The 20,389-nt window shown below is 60.0% G+C and overlaps 1 protein-coding gene across 10 annotated transcripts in view; it reads right to left on the bottom strand.

Moving 5' to 3' along the window:
- The window catches only part of PTPRE (protein tyrosine phosphatase receptor type E), a 113,934-nt gene that overhangs the window by 16,749 nt on the left and 76,796 nt on the right, over positions 1 to 20,389 (bottom strand). For 8 of the 10 annotated variants that reach the window (XM_037159090.2, XM_037159093.2, XM_037159092.2 and 5 more), the window contains 5 exons: positions 12,859 to 12,977; positions 8,608 to 8,704; positions 8,285 to 8,358; positions 6,710 to 6,846; positions 3,002 to 3,092 (listed from right to left, as the gene is read on the bottom strand). In XM_037159090.2, coding sequence (XP_037014985.2) covers positions 3,002 to 3,092; positions 6,710 to 6,846; positions 8,285 to 8,358; positions 8,608 to 8,704; positions 12,859 to 12,970 — 511 coding nt within the window. In that variant the 5' untranslated portion in view covers positions 12,971 to 12,977. Of the gene's footprint in view, positions 1 to 3,001; positions 3,093 to 6,709; positions 6,847 to 8,284; positions 8,359 to 8,428; positions 8,549 to 8,607; positions 8,705 to 12,858; positions 12,978 to 17,091; positions 17,110 to 20,389 lie in introns of those variants that run through there. The other 2 variants (XM_053668421.1, XM_037159096.2) reach the window with 2 other exon arrangements.

Genomic DNA, 20,389 nt, shown 5'->3' with positions numbered 1-20,389 from the left:
CGTCGAAGCTGTGTCAGCGGTCAGTGTAGATGGACGTCAGCCAGGCTGCCTGACCGCCGCGTGTGTCTTCTGACTCAGGGAGAGATCAGACGGTTCACGGGGCCCCTGACAGTGCTGTGTCCCGGCTCCTGGCGCCATTCGGCAGCGGGCATCCCGAGGTGCTCAGACTTGCCGGGCCGAGGGAAGCTGACTGTGGGGGCGGTCACCCCTGAGCCAGCTCGGAATTTGGCGCACAGTGGGTGCTTTGTGTTCACCTGCAGCATTGATCAGCGAGTAATTCCCCATCTCCGTCCCAGCTCAGTCCCCTCCTCCTGGGCACTGGACTGAAGTCACTGAGGGGGTGCATGTGTGATGGGAGTCTGGGCATCATGTCATCGGACCAGCTCTGTCCTGCTGCTCACAGAGGACAGGCCGGTGCGGTCCTTGGAGACAGTGACAGCCCACATGGGGTGGTCAGGGTATCAAACCCCAAAGCACCAGCCTACTCGGACTGGGCCACGAGGCCCTGTGCTCAGGGGCTGACCACCCTGAGGCAGAACGTGGGCACGGAGCCGGTTAAAATTAGAGAATTTGCACTTTGAGGACAGCTATAGAAAGCAGAAGGAAAAAATAGACTTCTGATTAGGTCTAGAATCTTGCAGTTTCTAAGAGCTTCCTGTCTTTTTATTCTAAAAAGTCACACTTCACTTTCAAAGCATTATTTCCTAAATTTACCAGCTGTAGGCATTTTCCCTGAAAATAGGATACTCTTGCCTCTCGGCAGCCCTGCCCCAGGACACACCCGGCGTTGGAGTCTTACCTGTGTCCTCAGAGCTCGGGGCGGGGGGCATGTCCCTGGCCAGGATCCCCCCACTCCCGGAGAGGCAGCTTGTAAATCTGGTAAATCTGTAGCCAGTCTGAGTTTGGGGGAGACTGGGAGAGGCCAGGAAGGTGCCCGGGGAGGTGGAAGTTGGGCCCTGGCCCTTCTTCCTGCCTGTGGACCCTAAACCCACCCTGAGTCAGATCGGGGTCTCTGGCCCCTGCACAGCATCCCCTGGCCCAGCTCACAAATGCCCTGGCCCCCAGCGGGGCCCAGGGCGTCTCTGGCCAACTTCAAAGAAGTCAGACACCCCTCTCAGTCAGCCTGTGTTTTGCAGATGCTAAACGCCCGATGCCAACCCGCGGGCCACCTCCAGGGCACATCCCAGTGTCTCCACGTCACCATTCCGTCAACCCACTATCCTGCCAACGTAAAACGCGTTGCATCCTGGCACAGTCCCCCAGCCCTTGATGACCACCGGCACCCTCGGTTTTCTCTGACGAGGGGCTGCTGGGCTGGGAGGGGCCGAGGCGGGACCCTCACACTGGTGGGGAGAGAGGACTTATGGGGGGTGTGAGAAGAGCCTGTCCTGTCCCCTGTCACACTCCAGACCCGCAGTAAAGGCCGGCCTCCTTCCGCAGTACAAGCTGGAGAACTGCAGGGGGCCAGCCCTGCTTCTCCTGGTCGGGGACCCTCAGGGAACAGGGTACCACGTCCTGGGAGGAGGCAGGAGGTGGGTGGGGTGCAGGTAATTCCCACGCCTGGACATTCATTCCACTCCCATTAAAGGCCCACCAAAACTACTCTTAAAGGAGAAAGCATTAGCCGGTTGAGAAATGTGGGTCAGGAACCTGGCCAAGTGCTTGGCCCAGAGGAGGGCTCCGACATGTTTGTATATTCTGCAGATCAGTGAGTGAATTAAACTCACTGACACCCCAAACAGCCTGGTTTTTACTTGACACAATTATTCCAAAGACCCCCAACCTCCTTCTGGGCCCCCCCCAGCCCATGCACCTCCCCCTGTTCTCTGTGGCCCAGCAGCAAAGCTGCTGGATGCCGTCTGTCAACCCGGGCCCCAGAGCCCCTCACAGCTCGGCCGCAGGGCCACAGCAGCCACCTGACCTGCCTCCCGGGGGCTCCCTGGCCTCCTCTATGCCCACGGAGGGATGGGAGACATGTGTTTAATTGTTCTAGTTTCCGCTGGATCCCAGGGCCGGGGGCTCTGCCACACCTCACGTAAATCGGACACCTGCAAAATGGGAACGATTCTTCCTATCGGGGCCTGAGAACCCAGAGGCCGCACGAATCGGGTGGCCCGCGGCCTCGGTCGCCCGTGAAGCGGGTGCACTCACTTCTCACCCTGTGAATGCAACCAAGAGCCCCCGCTGGAGCTGGCTCACCGGTGGGCTCCACAGTCCCACGGACAGAGTGCCCACCCGAGGGCGGAGGCCTCGGGTTCAGGGCGAAAACCTGACCTCAGGGGACTCCTGGAGGCCGCCATAGCACTAGCCTATGGGCAAAGCTGACGGGGGTGGGGGAGGGGGTCCAGGGGGGATGAGGAACCACACAACCTTCCCGGGCTGGCTTTTCCAGAGGAGAACTCGTGGAACTTCAGGTTCGTCTTGGCAGCAAGGCTGGCAGTGAACGGCTCTGCAGGGCCACAGCCCCATCAGTGACGCCCTGGCCACACCGGCCAGCTGCCCGGCCCCCACCTCCTCGAGTCTGCACTCTCCTGCCCGTGGCAGCCTTTAGCGGTTGTGGTTTAAATCGGGCTTATTGGAAAGTTCCCACAACTGTGGCCAAAGGCCTACAGGTTTCTTATCTGTCATTTCTGCCCTTGGTCCAGGGGACTTGCTGCTGGTGGCCACGGGCACCGAGTCCTGAATCCAAGAGAAGGAGATGCTCAGGGCCACCAGCTGCCCTGGCCGGGGCTCAGGATGGGGTGCAGTGCGGGCAGTCCCCATGGAGCCCCGGGTCGGCCCAGGTCTGCGTTAAGCACAGGCTCAGGGGCCGGAGCCTCACCAGCACGGGCCCCGTGTGGCCGAGGCACCAGGGGCAAAGGCCGTGCCAGTGGGACTCCGATCTCTGGGCAGCAGACCCTCCTGCCACACTCTGGGACAGACACCGCCCGTCCCCAGGGCCGCAAGAGAATTCGGAGTTTCATCGAAATGCCACCAACCATGCAAACAAGTAAAATCTTACTGGGAAGGATGTTGGGGTATCTGTTTTTTTCTCTGTTTTCTTCTTTATTGGCCTGCTCAAAAGCTCCTTGTGTGTGTCCTGACGGCAGCGACTGGAAGAAAATGCAGAGTTAGTGCGGAACGTGATGCCAACCAGCTCCTGTCATCTCATCAATGGTGACAAATCGCTGTTGGTCATTCGTAACAAATGCAGTGCACCAATGCAGTGGGTCCATCATCGAACTTGATACTTCACAACCAATTAGTCTATAAACCTAAAAGTGCCCTAAAAATAGTCTAGTAAAAATAAGGAATTAAAAAGGAAGAAAAGCCCGAGAGGCCTGTTTTCCTTGGAAGGTGCGGCGTCCACACACAGTGTGGTGGGTGGGGGTGGCGGGCGGGATCTCCGCGGCGAGGAGGGACCTGGCTCTGACCCCAGCGGCCCAGCCTGGCATCTGCCCCAGATGGAGACAGAGTGACAATACCAGCTCCGTGGGCGGCACAGAATGTCCCTCAGGGTGACAGAAACAAAGGGCTCGGGCACCGAACACATGGCAGATTCCAGGCAGCCGGGGAGGGCCAGCCCAGGGGCCGCCCAGCACTCTGTCCTGCCCACAGTCTGCTGAGCCTCCGGTCACCTGGGCTCTCGAGGAGCGGGGGAGCCGGGACAGCTGGGGAGGGCCAGGCATGAGGGTGCTGGCAGCAGTTGGTCCGTGACACCTGAGTCAGTGTCCAGCTATGTAACTGGCTGAGAGGGTTTGTTTGTCCGTGGAGGTGAGATTTCATTGCCGTGAATGTGCCTGTGAGCCTGTGTGTGTTCTCAGTGCAGGGTGGACGGCAGTGAACACAGGGGCACAGACCAGGGGTCCGGTGGGGGCTGTCCCACAAGCCTGGGGATGGCTCTGGCTTGTGCATTGTGCTGGGGCCCCTCCTGGTGGCACCTGCCCTGGGCTTCTCTCAGCCATATCACTGGATCGGGCCCTGGCAGTGGCTGGGCCGGCAGCTCTCGCCAGAACCTGGGCGAAGAGGGCATTTTCTCGGCCCGGGGGGCACGCCCCTGAGAGATCTAATCTGGAGCCTGAACAGACTTGGCTAGGACTGCGCTCGGCCACTTCGGGACACTGATGATGACACCGGAAGTCACAGAAGCCGTCCTGAAAACATAGCCGCTCCAGCTCCCTCGGTGCACACCAGGCCAAGCTGGGTACACACCTCGCCTCTTTCACAGGTCACCCACGAAAACCCTCGGTGCAGGGAGCCCCCTCCTCTCCCAGAGGAGGAGCCCAAGGTGGAGACTCAGTGAGTCGCCCCAGCCCTCTCAGCTGCAGAAGGCAAACCGGAGTAGGAGGTCCAGCAGGCTGCCGCCAGCACCTACTGGACTGACCCCCAGGACCGGGCACCCTGCACCCTCAAGCCCAGCTCTGCTCCGTTCAGCAGCACACACACGTCCAAACAGTGGGGTCTGCCTCTTTGACACCCAGCTGTCTCCCTTTCACAGCTCTTGGGAGAGACTCTTGAGGCCATGGGCAAGAAAAGAGGGGGGTTGGGGTTAGGGCCCACGCCCAGCGTGTCCCTCTGAGGACCCAAGAGGGGGCTGGTCCTGGGGGCTCTGCAGCTCTTAGCGGAGGGATAAGGCACAGATGTGGCTCAGGCCACAGCCGTCCCCCACTCAAGAGGACAGCAAACTGGGGCCCACAGAGTAGCCTTACAAGCAGCTTGTCCAGGGTCCCCTGGAGCCAGGACCAGGTTCCACGCCACTAGACTTAAGTCCAGCACGGTCCCCTCTGCCACATCTCCACATGCCCTTCACTGAGCGGAGGGACTCCTGTGGTGCCCGAGGGCGGGGCGAGGCCAGGCGGGGGCCAGGACAGTGAGGTCCCTGTCTGGGGAGCCAAATCAAAAGGGGCCCCCCAAGGCCTCGGAATTGAAAATAAAATAATAGATGATGTAACAGTTAAAAAAATCAAAATTAATGCCCCAAATTTGTAATGGTCGCAACATCAAACTTGGAAGCCGGGGCACAATCAGCAAGCAAGTGGTGACAGGTTGCCCTGCTGGAGCCTGGAGCAACTGGAGCAATCAGTCGGCACCGTCCCGCCGTTGCTCACACGGCTGCTCCGTTCCGCACGGACTGCCTGCATTCACTCAGATATTCTAAAACGCTGCACTGAAATACTATTTATCCTGACGACTCAGTGCTTTGAGATCTCCTTAAATCCCGCAGCTGGGCCAGGGCCTCCCCGGCCCCACCCCCTGCCCCTCAGCGGCTGCACGTACTTGAAACGGGGCGGGGCGGGGAGGCTGTGACTCAGAGCCCTGCACCAGCTTGGAGTCCCGAGTTGCAGGGACAGACGTCACCAGGGGAAGTGGGACAAGAAGAGAGGGGGAAAGCCTTGTCACCAGACACTGGAGTGTTATTTCGAGAATGCATAACTAACTTCTCTTATCAGTCCGAGAGACTGAAAAAAGAGTACCGCTCCGGGATGTCTTTCACTATGACCTAATTTCCCCAAAAAGGGGACACACTTGGAAACAATCACAAAGAAGCATGATAAAGGCAGATGGGACTCGCACTGGGAAACAAGCAAAGTCCATTCAAATGTGCTGTGGAGTTCCCGGGGCCCTCCTGGCGGCTTCCGTGAGAAAAGTCACGTGAATGCGGCAGGAGTAGTGCCGTCTTTAGCTGTGATGATTGCACAACACTGTGCTCCGTACGGAGTCCCTGGTCTCAGCCTCACATTGGAGCTCTGAGGTCACTGAGGCAGGCACTTGCCCTGCCCTCGCAGTTGAGGTGGAGGCCGCTGAGGGACGTGCCAGGGCCGGGCTGGCAGCTGGAGCCCAGGCGAGTCAGCGCCCTGCCGGGGGCGTGTCCCAGCTCACACTCCACATGCCGCCTGCAGCCACATACAAAATGTGGGAGATGCAGGACCTAAAACCCAGGGACAAACACCGAAGAGCAAAGTCTTCTAATGACTGTCTCCCTGCCCATCTCCACATCTGTCTGTCTGTCCATCTGTCTGATTCACAATCATAGGACATTAAATAAAAATTAGCAATGCCAGGGGAGGTGTCCTGGAGGTATCTGCATTTCTGGCAGAGAGTAAGTTGTGTCACTTTGCTATCACAGGGACTGGACCGGTTCGTGAAATCCACCTCAGCCATTGCCACGGCCAAGTTCGTGGAGGGAAGTCATCCCAGCAGCAGCTGCTGGTGAAACCAGCAGGGACTCAGGTTGCACGGACTCAGGTGGACCCCAAAAAGCAGTTGGCACAGAACTTGTGTCCCTGGAGGAGGCCCCCTGCTATGCTGACTTGACCTTGGGATGGTGGCCCAGTGGAGGTGCAGCTCCTACCACAACCAGATGCTCAGGCTGTTGGGACATCCGTGGCTTTCGTGAGAGAGGGTCACACTATGGTCCCTCGGGCCTGGTCTCCCAGGTCATTGAGACTACAGTGTCTCTGTCACACCAGGTTCCAGGCCACGGAGAACCCTCGGGGTGTGTGCGCTGGAAGGAGACTTCGCAAACGTCTCACTCCACTGTCTCATCTCCTAAGTCAGGAATGAGCGCCAGCGGGGGGCACCGCAACTAGAACGTGGCTTCCCCAGACCTCCATTTTGGGGGGTCATACTGGATGTGGGAGTCCTGAGCCTTTGCCGTATTAACCTTAACCATCACACCGTACGGCCAGGTTCCCGACCACAGGCCAGGGGGGCCGAGGGGCCAACTCACGTTGAACTCCTCCCGGAACCTCTTACACTCGTCAGCCGACCGCGCTCGGATCTCCTCCTCCAGCTGCCCCACGGGGATGGGGAAGTACTTCTGGGGCCCGGACGGGGACCTGCTGAGGAGCATCACTCTCTGCTGCTCTGTGGGGTCGAGAGAAACATGGGGGTACTTAGCCGCACTCCTGGGTGGGCGGTCCGGTAGACAGACTGACCTACAACATCCCTGGAGAAGTGACAGCCGGAGGGGGGCGACATTCCTTCCTCTCTGGTCACGTAGCCTGAGCAACAAGGCAGAGAAAGGTGCCCTTTGGCATAGCCGCCTGGTCTGCACACCTGTGAGGGACGGGGGTCCCTGCGGCGGATTACCCGCTCTCACCCACCGCAGATGCCGTAGCCCCCTCCCCCCGCCTCCCCTCCTGCTCCGACCCCTCCAAGGAAGGCGGGGGGCGGGGGGAGGGCAGCCTCCGACTGCAGCTTGTCTCCGGGCTGGAAAGGGAGGGCACTCGCCCAGGTGTCTGGGTGTGCACGGGGGACGCAGCTGGCATACGAGCCCCCCTCTGTCTTGTGCTGTTTGTAACAAACGGCCCTGGTCACTGAAACCCCAGGAGCTTCCAGGGACAACCTCCCTCCATTTTGGTTTTGGTGTTTCGGAAGGAGGGGTGGGGAGGTAGGGATGTATGAAAAGGAGAGGGGTGACGGGCCTGCCAGCAGAGCTCCCAGACATAATGCACCCCCAGTTCACAGTGAGACGAGGAGAGACATCACCGGGCCCGGCTTCACCAGGTCCACCTTGCCGAAGGCCCGTCCTTCCCGGGGAACTGCTCTGAAGCCCAGCCGGGAGCCGCCCCCGGGGCCCGTGGCCCACAACACCCAGAGGCATCGGAATGAGTGCTCCCGCCCCACCCGGCACACCCTCCTCCCTGCCCCTGGGGACTGGCAGGAAGGTGGCTCTGGAGGCCGCATTGTCATCCACCCAGGCACACATGTCAAACTGTTGTCCTTCCAGACGGTCCATTGTTGTGGATTTTCCTGCTGTTATCTCGGGAACACTCAGCTTCCCCCTTTGAGGCCCCCAAAACCGTACAGCCTCTGGCAGCCAGCTGGCTGGAGACGATGTCACCCCTGATGGCGGGGACCCAGCTTTTACAGCGTCTGCCTCTCACGCCTTCCCCAGCCACCTCCAGGTGCGGGGAGAAAAGCAGGGTGTCTGTGAGTAGCCCTGCCAGCTGGTCGCTGCACTTGGCACCTCAGGGAGGCTCCCGGTTAAACACTCGGTGCCGGGCCCCAAGCCAGCAGGTTTCCGGGGAGCCCCTGAGGGCTCTGGACCCAGAACCCCCGTCGCATCTCAGACTCACTGAAAAATGCACGTCAGGGCCCCGTGAAAAGGCAGGATGTGAATGGTGTCTCAGAAAAGCCACAAACCGCCACGTTTCACATGTCTGTTTCCCACCGGAGGGAAAAGGAGGCGAGTCGGGACCCTGTGCCCCTCCAGGGTGGCTCTGCCAGCGTTTGGGCAGGGGAAGCGGGGCTGGAGGTGGTGGCCACGGGGGGGCCCGGCCGGACCTGCCAGGGTGCGTACCTTGCTCCTCCAGGATCCCGTTGGGCATCTTCTTGTCGTTGGTGCTGACGGTGGCCTTCCGGTGCTTCCTGAACCTGAGAGACAGGCACGTTAGGTTTTGGCACAGGGGTCCCCGAGCCCGGAGACCAGAATGGCGGCACCCACCAGGTGAGCCGGGAGAAGCTGTTCCTGCTGCTCATGGCTGAGCCGCTGCCGCCCGCGTCCCTCTGCCCCGCGGCCCGCCGCCCTCTGCCCCCGGGCCCCACGCCCCGCCGTCATCACAGCCCGTGGGCGCTCATTTCCTCATCTGAGCGGACGGGCGAGTCAGCGCAGGACACTCCTACCTGAAGAAGTAGGCGGCCAGAGGCAGGAAGAGGAGGAGTAGCAGCAGGGGCAGCAGCAGCCAGGCCAGCAGGGGCCGGGGGCCGGCGGCGGGGGGCCCTGGGGGTGGAAGTGGGGCCCGTCACGACCCTCCCAAGTCTCGGGGGAGGGCTTGGGTGGTGGGGAGGGGCTCTGGGGAAGGGAGGCTCCCAGCACCAGACCGCACTCCAGTCGGCAAAGTGCCGCCCACGAGCCCCTCTCCCCCACTCCAGAGCCGCTCCCCCCAGTGGGTGCGGTGGTCCTTCCCCACCAGCCCTTCTTCCCGGAGCCGCTGCACAACTGACAAAGCCTTTCTTCCTGGGCAACAGTCCACTGTCCTTGTCTATCGTGGCCACAACCCCCTCCCCACTTAACGAGCGGTGTGTTGACACCAAGAAGAAAACTCGAGCTGAGGAGCCAGAGACCTGACTCGAACCAGGTCCCCTGGGGGGGGGCAGTGACCGAGCCACATGGAGTCCCCCTGGCCCCTACCCCCAGGTGGCCTGTTAGTCACAGTTCCCAAGACTCCCACCTCTCCCCCTAATGGGGAGGTAGAGTGGGATAGGGTGTAGGACATGCTGGGAGCTCCCAGGGCCCCAGGGGGGACCTCAGGGTGTGGGGGTGCAGGCCCGCCCTGGGGCTGGTGAGAGGCCGAAGCCCCTGGGACCCGGATCCCAGAGCCAGGAGCCGTGGTCCCACCTGCCCCGAGGAGTGCTGGCCTCCGGGCACCGCCCTCGTCCTCCCGGCCTCTGCCCTTCATGTCAGCCAGGCTGACCTTCCTTGAGCAGAAGCCCCACCCCTGGAAGCAGTGTAGCTGCCTCGTGGCTGCCAGGACCTGCCCCCCAAGCCCAAACTCCAAGGCACTCTGATGGCTGGACTGCCAGCTTCGGTCCACCTCCCCCCGCCCATCACATTGTCCTCTCCCCACCAAAATGTCCCCGCTCTCCAACAAACACCTCAGAGGCCTCTTCCTCCAGGAAGCCCACTCAGCTTCTCTCTAGTGGGTCCAGCAGGGCCTCCGGGCAAAGGTCCTGTCTCCTGCAGTGAAAGACCCTGTGGGCGACAGCCTTAGCTTGCATTCCAGGGGAGCCCTCAAAGGCAGCCCTGGGGTGCTTGCACTTGGTGTTCACAGAAGCACCAAGCACGGCCCTGAGCCCGGCAGGGGCTCCCCATTCCTGCAGTCTCCCCTCACCTTGTGCCCCCTCCCTGTGAATTCTAAGTCATGACCCGCCTCTCCCCCTGGGAGCAGGTCACTCAACCCTCTACGCCCTGGCACTCTGCAAGCGGTCAATGCCTATGTCTCTAATAAATGACAGAATTTTCCTGACTCGAGTGACTGTCAGATGCAGCAGCACAGTACACTGAGGACCGTTGGACTGTGATGCGGAGGTGGCCCCAGCCACGTGAACCCTGGCCCGCCTCGAACACCCTGACCCAGGATGTGCCGATGGCTCCCCCTGCTGGCCAGTGACACTCAAAGGCCCTGCTGCAGCCCAGGGCATGAGAGCTCCTGCCCAGGCCCCTCCGGGGCCCCTTGCAGTAGAGCTCCCCTGGGGAGCCCACCTGGCCTGAGGCTTCCACACCTGTCGATCTGCGAGCACCCTCCCTACCTGCCAGGGCCTTGCACACGGCCCCGGCCCAGGCTACCGGGGAGAGGCCTGGCACGGAGGGGTGTAGCTGGTCCAGGCCTGGAGAGGAAGTGGCTGCTCTGCACCCAGGAGTGGGCTCCGTCTCTGCCCGACACTGTGGCCACAGAGCCGGAAGGACGCCCCTTCCTTTCGCTGCCGCGGACACGCCCGCTTCTGCAGCACACGGGGTCAGGCGGCCCACTCAGCCTCCGCCTGGCAGTGTCTGACCAGCCGGTTCTCGGGTCCGAGGGTGGGTGGCCCCGGCTGAGGATGCAGGCCTGTCCGGGAGCTTCGGGGGGACACCTGGGCTACAGACTGCCCACCCGGGGGCCTCTGCCAGGGGTCCGCGGGGTCCAGCCACCCCACTCAGGTCGCCTGCAGGAAGGCTGGCGGAGGTGCGGGGATTGCCGAGCACGCGCCCCAGGACAGGGCGGGGCGACCCAAGCAAGGCCCCAGACGGGGCTGCGCCCACGACAGGGGCCAGGGATCGCAGGGGCAGACGGGTTGCCCCACTCGGGTTCCTGCCCTTATCCAGCAGCTGCCTCTGTTTTGGAGGGCACGCCAGGCAGGCACGCTGCGGGGGCGGGGCAGGCCCGCGAGGAAACCGGGCGTCCGCCTGAGAAATGGCGGCCTCTCAGCCCCAGCCCCAGGGCTGGGGCGGACAGTGGGCGCACACTGCCCACTCTTCCCAATTTGGCAAAGGAAGGAGTCTTCATTTTTACATAAATTAATCTGATGTTCAACTATTTGTAAGTAATTCAACCTAAAGACAATTCTGGAAAACCATGTGGGCCAGAAAAAAACCTCTGCAGCCCGGGCGATGGCCCTGGACACGGATTTGCTCCGGAGAGGCAGGGAGGGGGTGGGGTCCAAGAGGAAATCCCGAAGCGGCTGGAAAGCCGCTTTTTTTTTTCTCACCGGTTTCTTTTCTCACCGGTGGGGCCCCGCCTGCGGGGGAGGGGCGCCCAGACAGTTGCTCACAGCAGCCGTCTCCCCATTTCCTCCCCGGGGGGGCGCTCCAAGTCAAGTGTGCGTGATGTTCACGCAAATTTTGTGCACACACACACTGCGAAGCCAGTAACTTACACAGATTCTGGTCCTGGAAATTGAAGTTCTGGGCTTGAGTGTGAGTTTCAACCTTTTTCATCTCATGGCACACATCAGCTAATTACTAAAATTCTGCGTTACAGCAAAATACAGGTTCCGGCGGAAATAACGCCACTGAGTGTGACGGGCAGGGGACATGAGTGTCTCGCACGAGGTGGACAGCAATTCTGAACATTCCCCCTAAAATGTCACACGGTGTGCTTGAGCACCATATTGTTACGTTACAGAATTTCATGCTGATGATCTTGAAATAAAAGATTTTTTATGTAATAAAAAAGAAGCATTATTTGTGTCGGACCCTGTACATATTTTTTGCTGATCTGACATAAAAAGGTATAATTTTTATGGTTTTACAAAAAAATATTAATACTAATTACCTACCCTTTTTGCTCCAAAGGGACTTTTTAAAAAGTCAGGTGTCTATAAGTGTATATAAGGATTTATAATGCCAAGAATTAACCAATCAGGTGCAATGTAACTGACCGATTAAATGTAACTCTATTACATTAACCTATATATTTATGGTTCAAGACAGGGCGTTCATACTGGCTGGCCACTGCTGTGTTTGCTGCTGTCATTTTTTAATTTGACATTCTAAGGGAAAAGAGGTCAGTGCCCCTGACGAAGTAGTTACGTACTGCAGGTTTTTAAAATTCCTGCCGCGCAAGAGTTGAAAATCGCTGCCTCAGGCCAGGCACCTGGCAGGAAGGCCCTGGGGGAGGGGCTGTGGGCAGGCGGGACCGCCCCTTGGTTGGCTCCTCCCCCAGAACAGCTCCCTGTGAGGAAGTGGCCACTGGGTCTCCTTGTCTGTGTCTTGTTGACACGGTTTTCCTGGAGAACCCTGATCGGTGTTCACAAGGGGAGAGAACAGAATGCTCAGCCCCATGCACCTGCCACCAGCTTTGTTAGCAGGACCCGGTCGAGCACCTTCATCCGCAGTCCCGCCTACCTCCTGCCCCAATTCTCCTCTCAAGTGGCTCCTAGAACAGCCTTAGCCTGACAGCATCCTTTCCTATCCGTTGTAAATACTCTCACCGGGTACATGCCTCTAAAAGTAAGGACTCTTATTTTAAAACACCAACCTAACCGCTAAACCAACGGCTTGTCTAAAAACATTAATGACAGTTTCTGCATTCATCTCAACTGCTACGTCCACGTTGAAAGGTCCCAGGCTGGCTGCCATGTTCGCTCATGGCTGGGCCGGTCTGAGGGGTTCCCGCGTGGGGTCTCCTGCTCCCCACTGCGGCGGAGGCCAACCCTCAGCACAGGGCTCCGTCTGCTGCCTCCCACCCGCAGCGCTTGCTGCAGCGAACCAGGAACAACCGGCTTTCCTGGCCTGCCTGTTTTTATGGGCGGCAAACGTTCAAAGCCAACCACAAAGCCAACCACACCTTCCTCCGCCCCCGCAGCCACGCTATCACCCTGAAGGCCCCCTGACCCCTGGGCCGAGGGGGCGGCGAGGGTGGCGAGGGCGGCCCAGAGGAGGCAGCGGGCCCTTACCCGAGGTCGCGGAGGTCCAGTTGCTGTCCGCCGGGGTGGTCTCGTTGACTGTGAACGCCCCAGCCAGCAGCGAGCTAAAACCTGCCAGCAGGAGTGGGCAGAAGGGCTCCATGGTGAACCTGGAAGAGGCAAGACAGACTCAGGGGACTCACCCTCCCCCGAGGTGGGCGCGCACCGCGTGGCAGATGTGGGGCGCCCGGGGAGCACTGCTCGGCTCCTTGGAGTGTGGGAGAGGGGCCCCGCACCTCGGTGGGCACAGCCAGGATTGCGCCTTAGGGCACGCCAGGCCCCAGACTCCCGGAGGCGCCCCCAGGCTCCTCAAGTGCCAGCAACTTGGATTAACTTCCCTTTGTGCCCATGTGCCTGTTCAGGGGGACAGGACAGTGATGGGGTGGGGGTGGGGCGGAGGCAAACAAGGGCCTGGAGGTGCCTGGAGGGAGAAATTCCAAAAACACTGCGAGATCCAGGATTCCGAGGAGCAGCCTCACAGATCCGTGGTCCCCATCACTTCTGGATTCCACGTGACAACCACCGGTCGGCAGTGGAGGGACGTGGGTTGGGCCCACCGTGACACCAGCTCTCCCAGTGTCTGGGAGCAGGCGTGGTCTGGGCCTCTCATGGCCCAGAGAAGGATCGGTCCCCCAGCCCAGCTCTCACGCTGCATTAAAAAACATCCGCTCCAACATTCTACATTTGAGTCACTGACTAGGTGGGACTTAGTGCTCGCCGGCTAATACGACCCCGCGATGCAGAATTCCTCGTTAAAACGCTTTCTCCATCACACGCACTAATTTGAAAATGCTCTTCACCGAAAGTCGACCCTTAGAGGAGGCGGAGACCTCCAGCATCCTGCACGCGACACAGCGTGATTTGCCTGCTGTGACCAGCAGAGGGCGCCAACCCTCGCAGAATTCAAACGCATCTCACTATCCGAGTCCCCTAACTGGAGTGATTACATTCCCAGACCAAGGGCCACTTGCCCGTCCCTGGACACACGCCCTCGAAGGGCTGGCACCAGCTACCTGACAAGCACAGATCTGAGTCAGCACAACAATAACGTGCAAAGCAGGAGTTAACTCCATGTCGAATTTCAGCCATTTTATTTAATCAGTTTCTTGTGCACTTACAAACCCTAAGAACGGTTGGGGCACAAAATACGTCGGATCTCCAGACCAAGATGATCGACTCAGTTTACTCCCAGCCGGCGACCTTGCCCTTCACTCCCAGCGGAAGCCAGCCAGCGGCCGCTCCAACTAGAACGGCCTTTTTATTCCCTTTCAATGCTCTTCGGAGGGGGAGCTGCTCTGGGCTGGTCACTCGGCCTGACTCCAGGCCCCACGTCTCGACCTTGGTGCGGCCGCCTGTGGGCTGGCTTGCCGCAGGTGCCCCATCAGTGCTGCGGAACGGTGACAGTCCCCAAGCACCACAGAGAAAGCCAGCAGCTTGGAGAAGTGCATGGTCCTTCCTCAGAGTCCCTAACAGGGAGCCGCTGAGTCTGGTCCCCAGGGGTCCTCAGCATGTGGCATGGGGCTGCCCTTTCTCCAGCTCAGAGGCCAGGTCACCAGGCAGCTTCGGCACGGAGCATCTTGAGACAATTCAAATTGGGCACCGCACAGCCACGGGCCGGCTCAGTGAGGAGCCCAGGGGACAAGAATGGACTGGTCTGGTCTTATCTCTGCTTCCATGGAATTTGCCATCAAGAGGCAGGCAACCCTGGAGACACAGGACGGGTCACGTAGGACACAGAGGGGGAAGCACATCCTAGTGACCAGGGTGGGAGGAAGCCCCCTCTTGGGGGCCAGCTGCCTGATGTGGATCAGGAGGACCATCCTTCCCGGGAGAGGCTGCGCAGGCCGGGAGGCAAAAACCCCAGGTGTGGGCGTGGCCAGGGCTGGGGGCGTGGCCAGGTGCCGGGGGCGTGGCCAGGGCCTGGGATGCGGCAGGAAGGGCAGGAAGGTGGCAGGGGCCCCAGGCCAGACCCCAGAGGGTCTCTGGGTCCCCTGGGGTGGGGGCTTCTTTCCCAAGCAGATCCCTTCCCTCCCAGCCTGGGGCTCCCACTCTGTGAACAAAGGGACCAGAAGCTGGCTGTGGGAGCCCTGTCCTTCTGGCCCCCAGCTCCAGCAGGTCACTCAGCCATGCTGGGTGCCAGGGACCTGGAGAAGAACATGCTGCCCCTTCCATGGGCTCTGCAACCTGCCCACGTGTGGGGGCAGAGGCAGGGCCAAGCACACTGCGCACCCTGTTCCCACAGTCCTTCCCGGGGAAACGCCGGTCACAGTGACCTTCAGAGGCCGCTGGAGAAAGAGACCAGCTGGCCACTTGCAGCCTGGGCAGGGGGCGGGGAGGTTGGGGGGTTAATTCCTGTGTGGCCGCCTGTGTGTCCACAAGAGAGGCCCCCTGCCATCAGGGACACACCCACCTGCTTAGCCGCAGGTGGCAACTACTCCTCATTTCCTCCTGAGTCTGAAAATGTGGTGAGAAAGTCCATCTCTCCTTTCTGGAAGGTTCTGTGACTAATGTATGCAACAGGGTGGCTAGTGGGCCTCAGTGTCCCCAGGAGCTCAAGGGCTCAGTGGTCAGTGTCCCAGCTCATGGCCTCTGGTCTCTGGGGCCCAGGGGGGCCCAGGCCCCAGCCACCATCGGAACTGCCCGAGGCCATGCTGCTGTCTGTGTGTGTGTGTGGGGGAGGCACTGGGGGGCACAGTCCTCTTGGCCTCTGTGCTTCTCCGGAAAGTGCAGACCTCTGACGGCCTTGCACACTTGTCCCCTGCTTTGTCTAGGAGGGGGTCACTGGGGGCGGTGCCTCTGGTCCCAACTAAGGGCCCCTCTCACCCAGGCTTTTTCAGTGGGGGGCAGGCCAGAGGAGAAAGACCAAGCATCGCCCCCCTTCAAGGGGGTCTCAAACAGGTTACAGGACCCTTCAGGCCCACCTGTGGCCCAGCAGTTATGTGAGGGCCAACAAGGACCACCACTGTCTGGGCCACCGTCTGCACAGACACTGCCCAGCCCCCCCCAACCCCTGAGTTTCCAGGGTCACGGCAGAGTGCTGGCCAGAGGCGGAGCCAAACCCTGTTTTCTACTGACCAGTCCCCCAGGTCAGATTCACTCCTGGACATCTGTGGGGTGTGAGTCTCTGAGGGTGAATTCTGGGGCTCGGGGTGCCCCTCCACCCTGCAGCTGCCATGAAAGGACGATGTTTGGAAAACAGCCATCGCAGGCAGATGCTCCGCCCTACCCAGGCAGCCTGGAAGGACGGCACTGGCTCTCCGCCCCTCCCCCACCAATCCCCCCCCTCCCCGCACCGCCCTCCCAGCCTCCGAGCACCGGAAGCCGGGGTGCTGGGCCTCTGGGGCCCAGGAGTCCAGCCCTAATGCCACTGTGCTCTTTCCCATAAAACCAGGACACCATTATTCACAGGGCAAGATTATTATCTTCCTACCGTTAGGGAAGAACAAAACTCAAAGCACAAAGATACGTTTTCTTGGCAAAGGAGAAACTAATCCAGGTTCCCCGGCGGCCCCCTCCCCACCCAGCTCCGGGTGTGAATGAGCCCGTGGGGGCAAGAGATTGGACTACCAGCAGTGAACCCCCCCCCCCTCAGCAGCGAAAGGTGCAGAGTCAGTGCATTCCAGTGTCTCCACGGCCCTCCTGCCTGTTTGGAAAAGGCTTTGCTCCTTAAAAAGATGCGAAGAACCGCTTTTGACCTGAGCTGGTGAAGGTTGGAGTTTGATCGCTGTTGAAGAAAGGTGACTGCACAGGTCTGATGTAAAACCGTTGAAACAGCGTTATAAGGAGGCTGGCAGAGCCGTCCCTGGGGTAGGAGAGGAAAAGGACAGAGACTGGACTGAGAGAAATGACCGTCTCTGCAGCCTGGCTGGCTGTCGCCAGGCAGGAGCCTGTACTGCCCACAGTGTCCTCCAGGGTCCCCTGGTCTGACCTCCCTCTGACAGCTGCCCAGAGAGGACAGGGTAGGGCGGAGACACTGAGGTGCCCGCCCCCACCCCCAGCTCTCAGGGTGGCCGGAGCCAAGTCCTGGGCTCTGCAGAGGTCGGGCCGAGGGGCTGCCCATGGAGCACACACGCCCTCCACACGAGGGGTTCCTCGAGTTCCCTCCGGAACACAGAACGCTCTGGAGGCTGAACTCCGAGTGCCCCTGAACAGTTATACGGGTGGAAGTACCAGGGACAGGGAGATGGATGCACACCTCTCTCTGTACACCTGCCCCCCACTCACCATAGACACTGGCCAGGTGTGTCCAAGGATGTCGGATGTCCCTGGGGAAATACACAGACTTTCCAGGGGAGGGGTGACCCTGGGGAGCCCCCACATTCCCAGCAGCAGGTCCTGGGGGAAAGCCCAGCCGACGTCCAGGGTTCTGCAGATGGTGCCGCCCTTGAACCTGCAAGGGGGACAGGTCTTCTGAGTAGAAGGTGCTGTCACTTGCAGGTCAGCAACGGGCCCTGTGGCCCCTGAGCAGCCATGGCCCCCGAGATGGTGGGGTGTCTGCCAGGAGCATCCTTGCCTGACCACGAAGATGCCGCCTCTTCCCTCCCTCGCTCCCCTGCGCGTCCCTCACTGAAGGACAGTTGACTCGCTCCTGCAGCCCCCGGCCTTGGGACCCCTGGGTCCCAACCACGCTGAAACTGGGCCAGAAACTTTAATACGGCGACAATTCAGAAAACACAGCCCCCCCCTTGGTGGGGGAACTCTGTGTGGTAAGGGAGACAGCTTCCCGGACCAGAGAACCCCACTTCGGTTCCGCACTTCCTCTCATCCCACGAGCACTGAGTGACAGCTCTTTCTAAAGGACAGATGAGGGGTGGAGATTATTGTCACCAGGCGGACCTGATGGTGTCACAGATAAATAACTGGGCACCACCAGGCCTCAGAGACACGAGGACCCTGTCATACAACAGAGTCTCCATGGACCTGAGGGAAGAGCGTCCGGGGAAAATCATTTTCAAAAGGTTCCCAGATGCTCTCGGCTGCTTTGCAACCTCACCCGAGTCCTGGCACAGGTGAGCCGAGCCCTGGCACAGGTGAGCCGAGCCCTGGCACAGGTGAGCTGAGCCTGGCACAGGTGAGCCGAGCCCTGGCACAGGTGAGCCGAGCCCTGGCACAGGTGAGCGGCTTCTCCTCAGGTGACCGCAGGCTCAGTCGTCCTGGAGGATGGAACACTTGCATCCAGGGGAGCTGCTGGCCAAATGGAGGAGGCAGCAGAGTCTGAGAGGGCCTCTGGGTCCGGGGTTAGGCTTCCCCTCAGCATGGGAAGTACCAACAGGCCGTTCAGACGGACAAGCCGTCTGAAAGACCTTCTTCAGAGGGGACGCAGCTCCAGGGCAGGGGCCGGGGCACCAATGCCAGGGCCGCAGAGTGATGGGTACGACAGTAGTTTTAGAAGTTCAAGGTCATTAGCTGTCTGTCAGCTCCTAGGAAAACGTCTCTTCAGCACAGCTCATGACTCTCCCTCTTAATTTGGGGAACTAAACAAAATAAAATGAGCTCATGCAATAGCGCTGAAAGTTCATTTCGCCAGCTCAACACCACGGCGGTATTTTTGGAAGACACGCACTGCGTGCTTCCAGGCGTGGAAAGGGCAGGTCTGTGCCTCACCAGCAGAGGCCGCTCCGCGCTCTCTCTGTGCAGCGGCTGCAGACCGGCCTGGTGTGCCGGCTGCCAGGAGTCGCGTCTCGGGGAGGCGACCCTTCTGCTTGGGAAGGTCAACTGAAGTTGACGCGGTGACTGAGCATCTCGATCCGCTCACATTTTTCCCCTAACAAGTAGGCAGTTTGTCCTCGTGATGAGGCAGCGGCCACACGACCTTTAATTGTCGTTCTCTCTTGTCCGTGTGTCATGTGATCTTTCGTTTGGGGGTCAGAGGAGACGAGGTGGGGGGCTGTGTGTAAGGGGGGCAGGGAGCCTGTGGGATTGGGGGCGGGGGTCTGGCTTCCACTCCCACTCCTGACACATCGCTTCCCTCCCGTGGACAGAGCTTTCCCCGGTTCCGCCTCTGCATTCAAGCACTGGTGTCATCTGCTGGGTGGGTGGCTGAGGAAGGGGGGCACAGCCACCCGGGGGAGAAACGAGGCCTGCTGGCTCAGCCCATGCAGGAATCTGACTGGTCTCCCGGACACTCGGGTTACCGGGCGGGGACAATGGTAGGTGGCGGTGGGCCTGGCGTCTCAGTGGGCTGGTCTGCAGGCAGGCGATCCAATGGACGTCGCCTGTATCCTTAGCTGCCCCGCCTGGTGCCAGGCACAGGGTCTGGGGATGAGCACGGGGGAGGCTCCGTCACAGGGAAGGACAGGGGTCTCGAACTCCGAGTCCCCACTGGGCGATCCGCCAGCCCCTTTCCCTGATGCCTGTGGGCAGAGCAACAGAGAGCGGGAACTTGCCTTCAGAGAACTCGGGAAACCCATCGAGTCTAGGAGCAAAAGGCCCTTAGACGAATGTGGAAGCGTTCCATCAGGGACCCCTAAGAATGCCGGTGTGTCAGCCAGTCTGTTGAGAAATCACTCCATTCCTGAGGACCATGCCCTGATTTGCATAATTCCAATCACGCATCTCGCCCTCTTAAAGATGTAGGGACAGGGAAGAGCTCATTCTGTAAGAATTGTCTTTCTCCATCGCAATAAAGATGACGGAACCATAGAGAGCCAAAGATGCAAGGACGCAGCTCTGAGGCACGTTTTTGGCAACCCTGAAGCCACCTCGAACCCACCTATCTGCCGACCAGCCCGCTGACCTGCCACCTGCGAGAGGACATGAATCTAGCCATGTCCCCGTCACCGGGGCCAAGCAAGGCAGAAACGAACCGTAGCGACATCATTATGGGAGACATTTTTCCCCATCAAAGAGAACCACCCTTCTCATCTTGGGAGAATGAAGGAAGGGGCCCCCGACTCCCTCAGGTGCAGCTCTGCATTCCTGAGTGGGGGTCACGCGGAACCGAGGGAGATGACAAAAGTTTGTTGTCTCACCCCAGACGTGGCGAGGGACATGCACACCGCACAGTGGTTCCTGAGCTTCCAGAGTCACCACTGGGTCCTGCCGCAACAGAATTATTATTACAAACAGGCTATTTGGGGTCCAGGAAAGAAGGCGCGTTAACCTCTTCAGGTGAAAGTGAGCGGCAAGTGAGAGGCACCAGCCCCGCCCTCGGGACTTTCTTAAAGATACAACCGCATGCAGTCACCTGTGCAGACCTCCAGCCTGTGTTTTGACTGCCAAACGCAATTCACACCTGCCCAAGGTGCGCATCTGACATTTCTCTAGAAACTTCTTTTTCGGTCTAGTCTTCCCCACCTGCAAAAGCATGAACTATTCTGATTTCTGTCTCCAGAGGTGCTTGGCTTTGCCTGCCCTTGACCTTCCTGTACTCAGAACCACGCAGGAACAAACTCCTGGGCATCGAGTGTGTTGACTTCAGCAGGGTGTGGAGGCTCGTCCCTGGGGCTGTGGCCTGGGGTCCCCTCCTTCTCGTGCTGAAGGGTGTCCCCCGTGTGGCCCCGTGACTGCTGGGCCGCTCTGC

This window comes from Artibeus jamaicensis, unplaced genomic scaffold (assembly GCF_021234435.1).
Source record: "Artibeus jamaicensis isolate MK-2021 breed Jamaican fruit bat unplaced genomic scaffold, CSHL_Jam_final contig_490, whole genome shotgun sequence".
Classification (NCBI taxonomy): domain Eukaryota; kingdom Metazoa; phylum Chordata; class Mammalia; order Chiroptera; family Phyllostomidae; genus Artibeus; species Artibeus jamaicensis.
The sequence above is the reverse complement of the archived record's forward strand: the minus strand, read 5'-3'. Positions and strand labels throughout refer to the sequence as shown.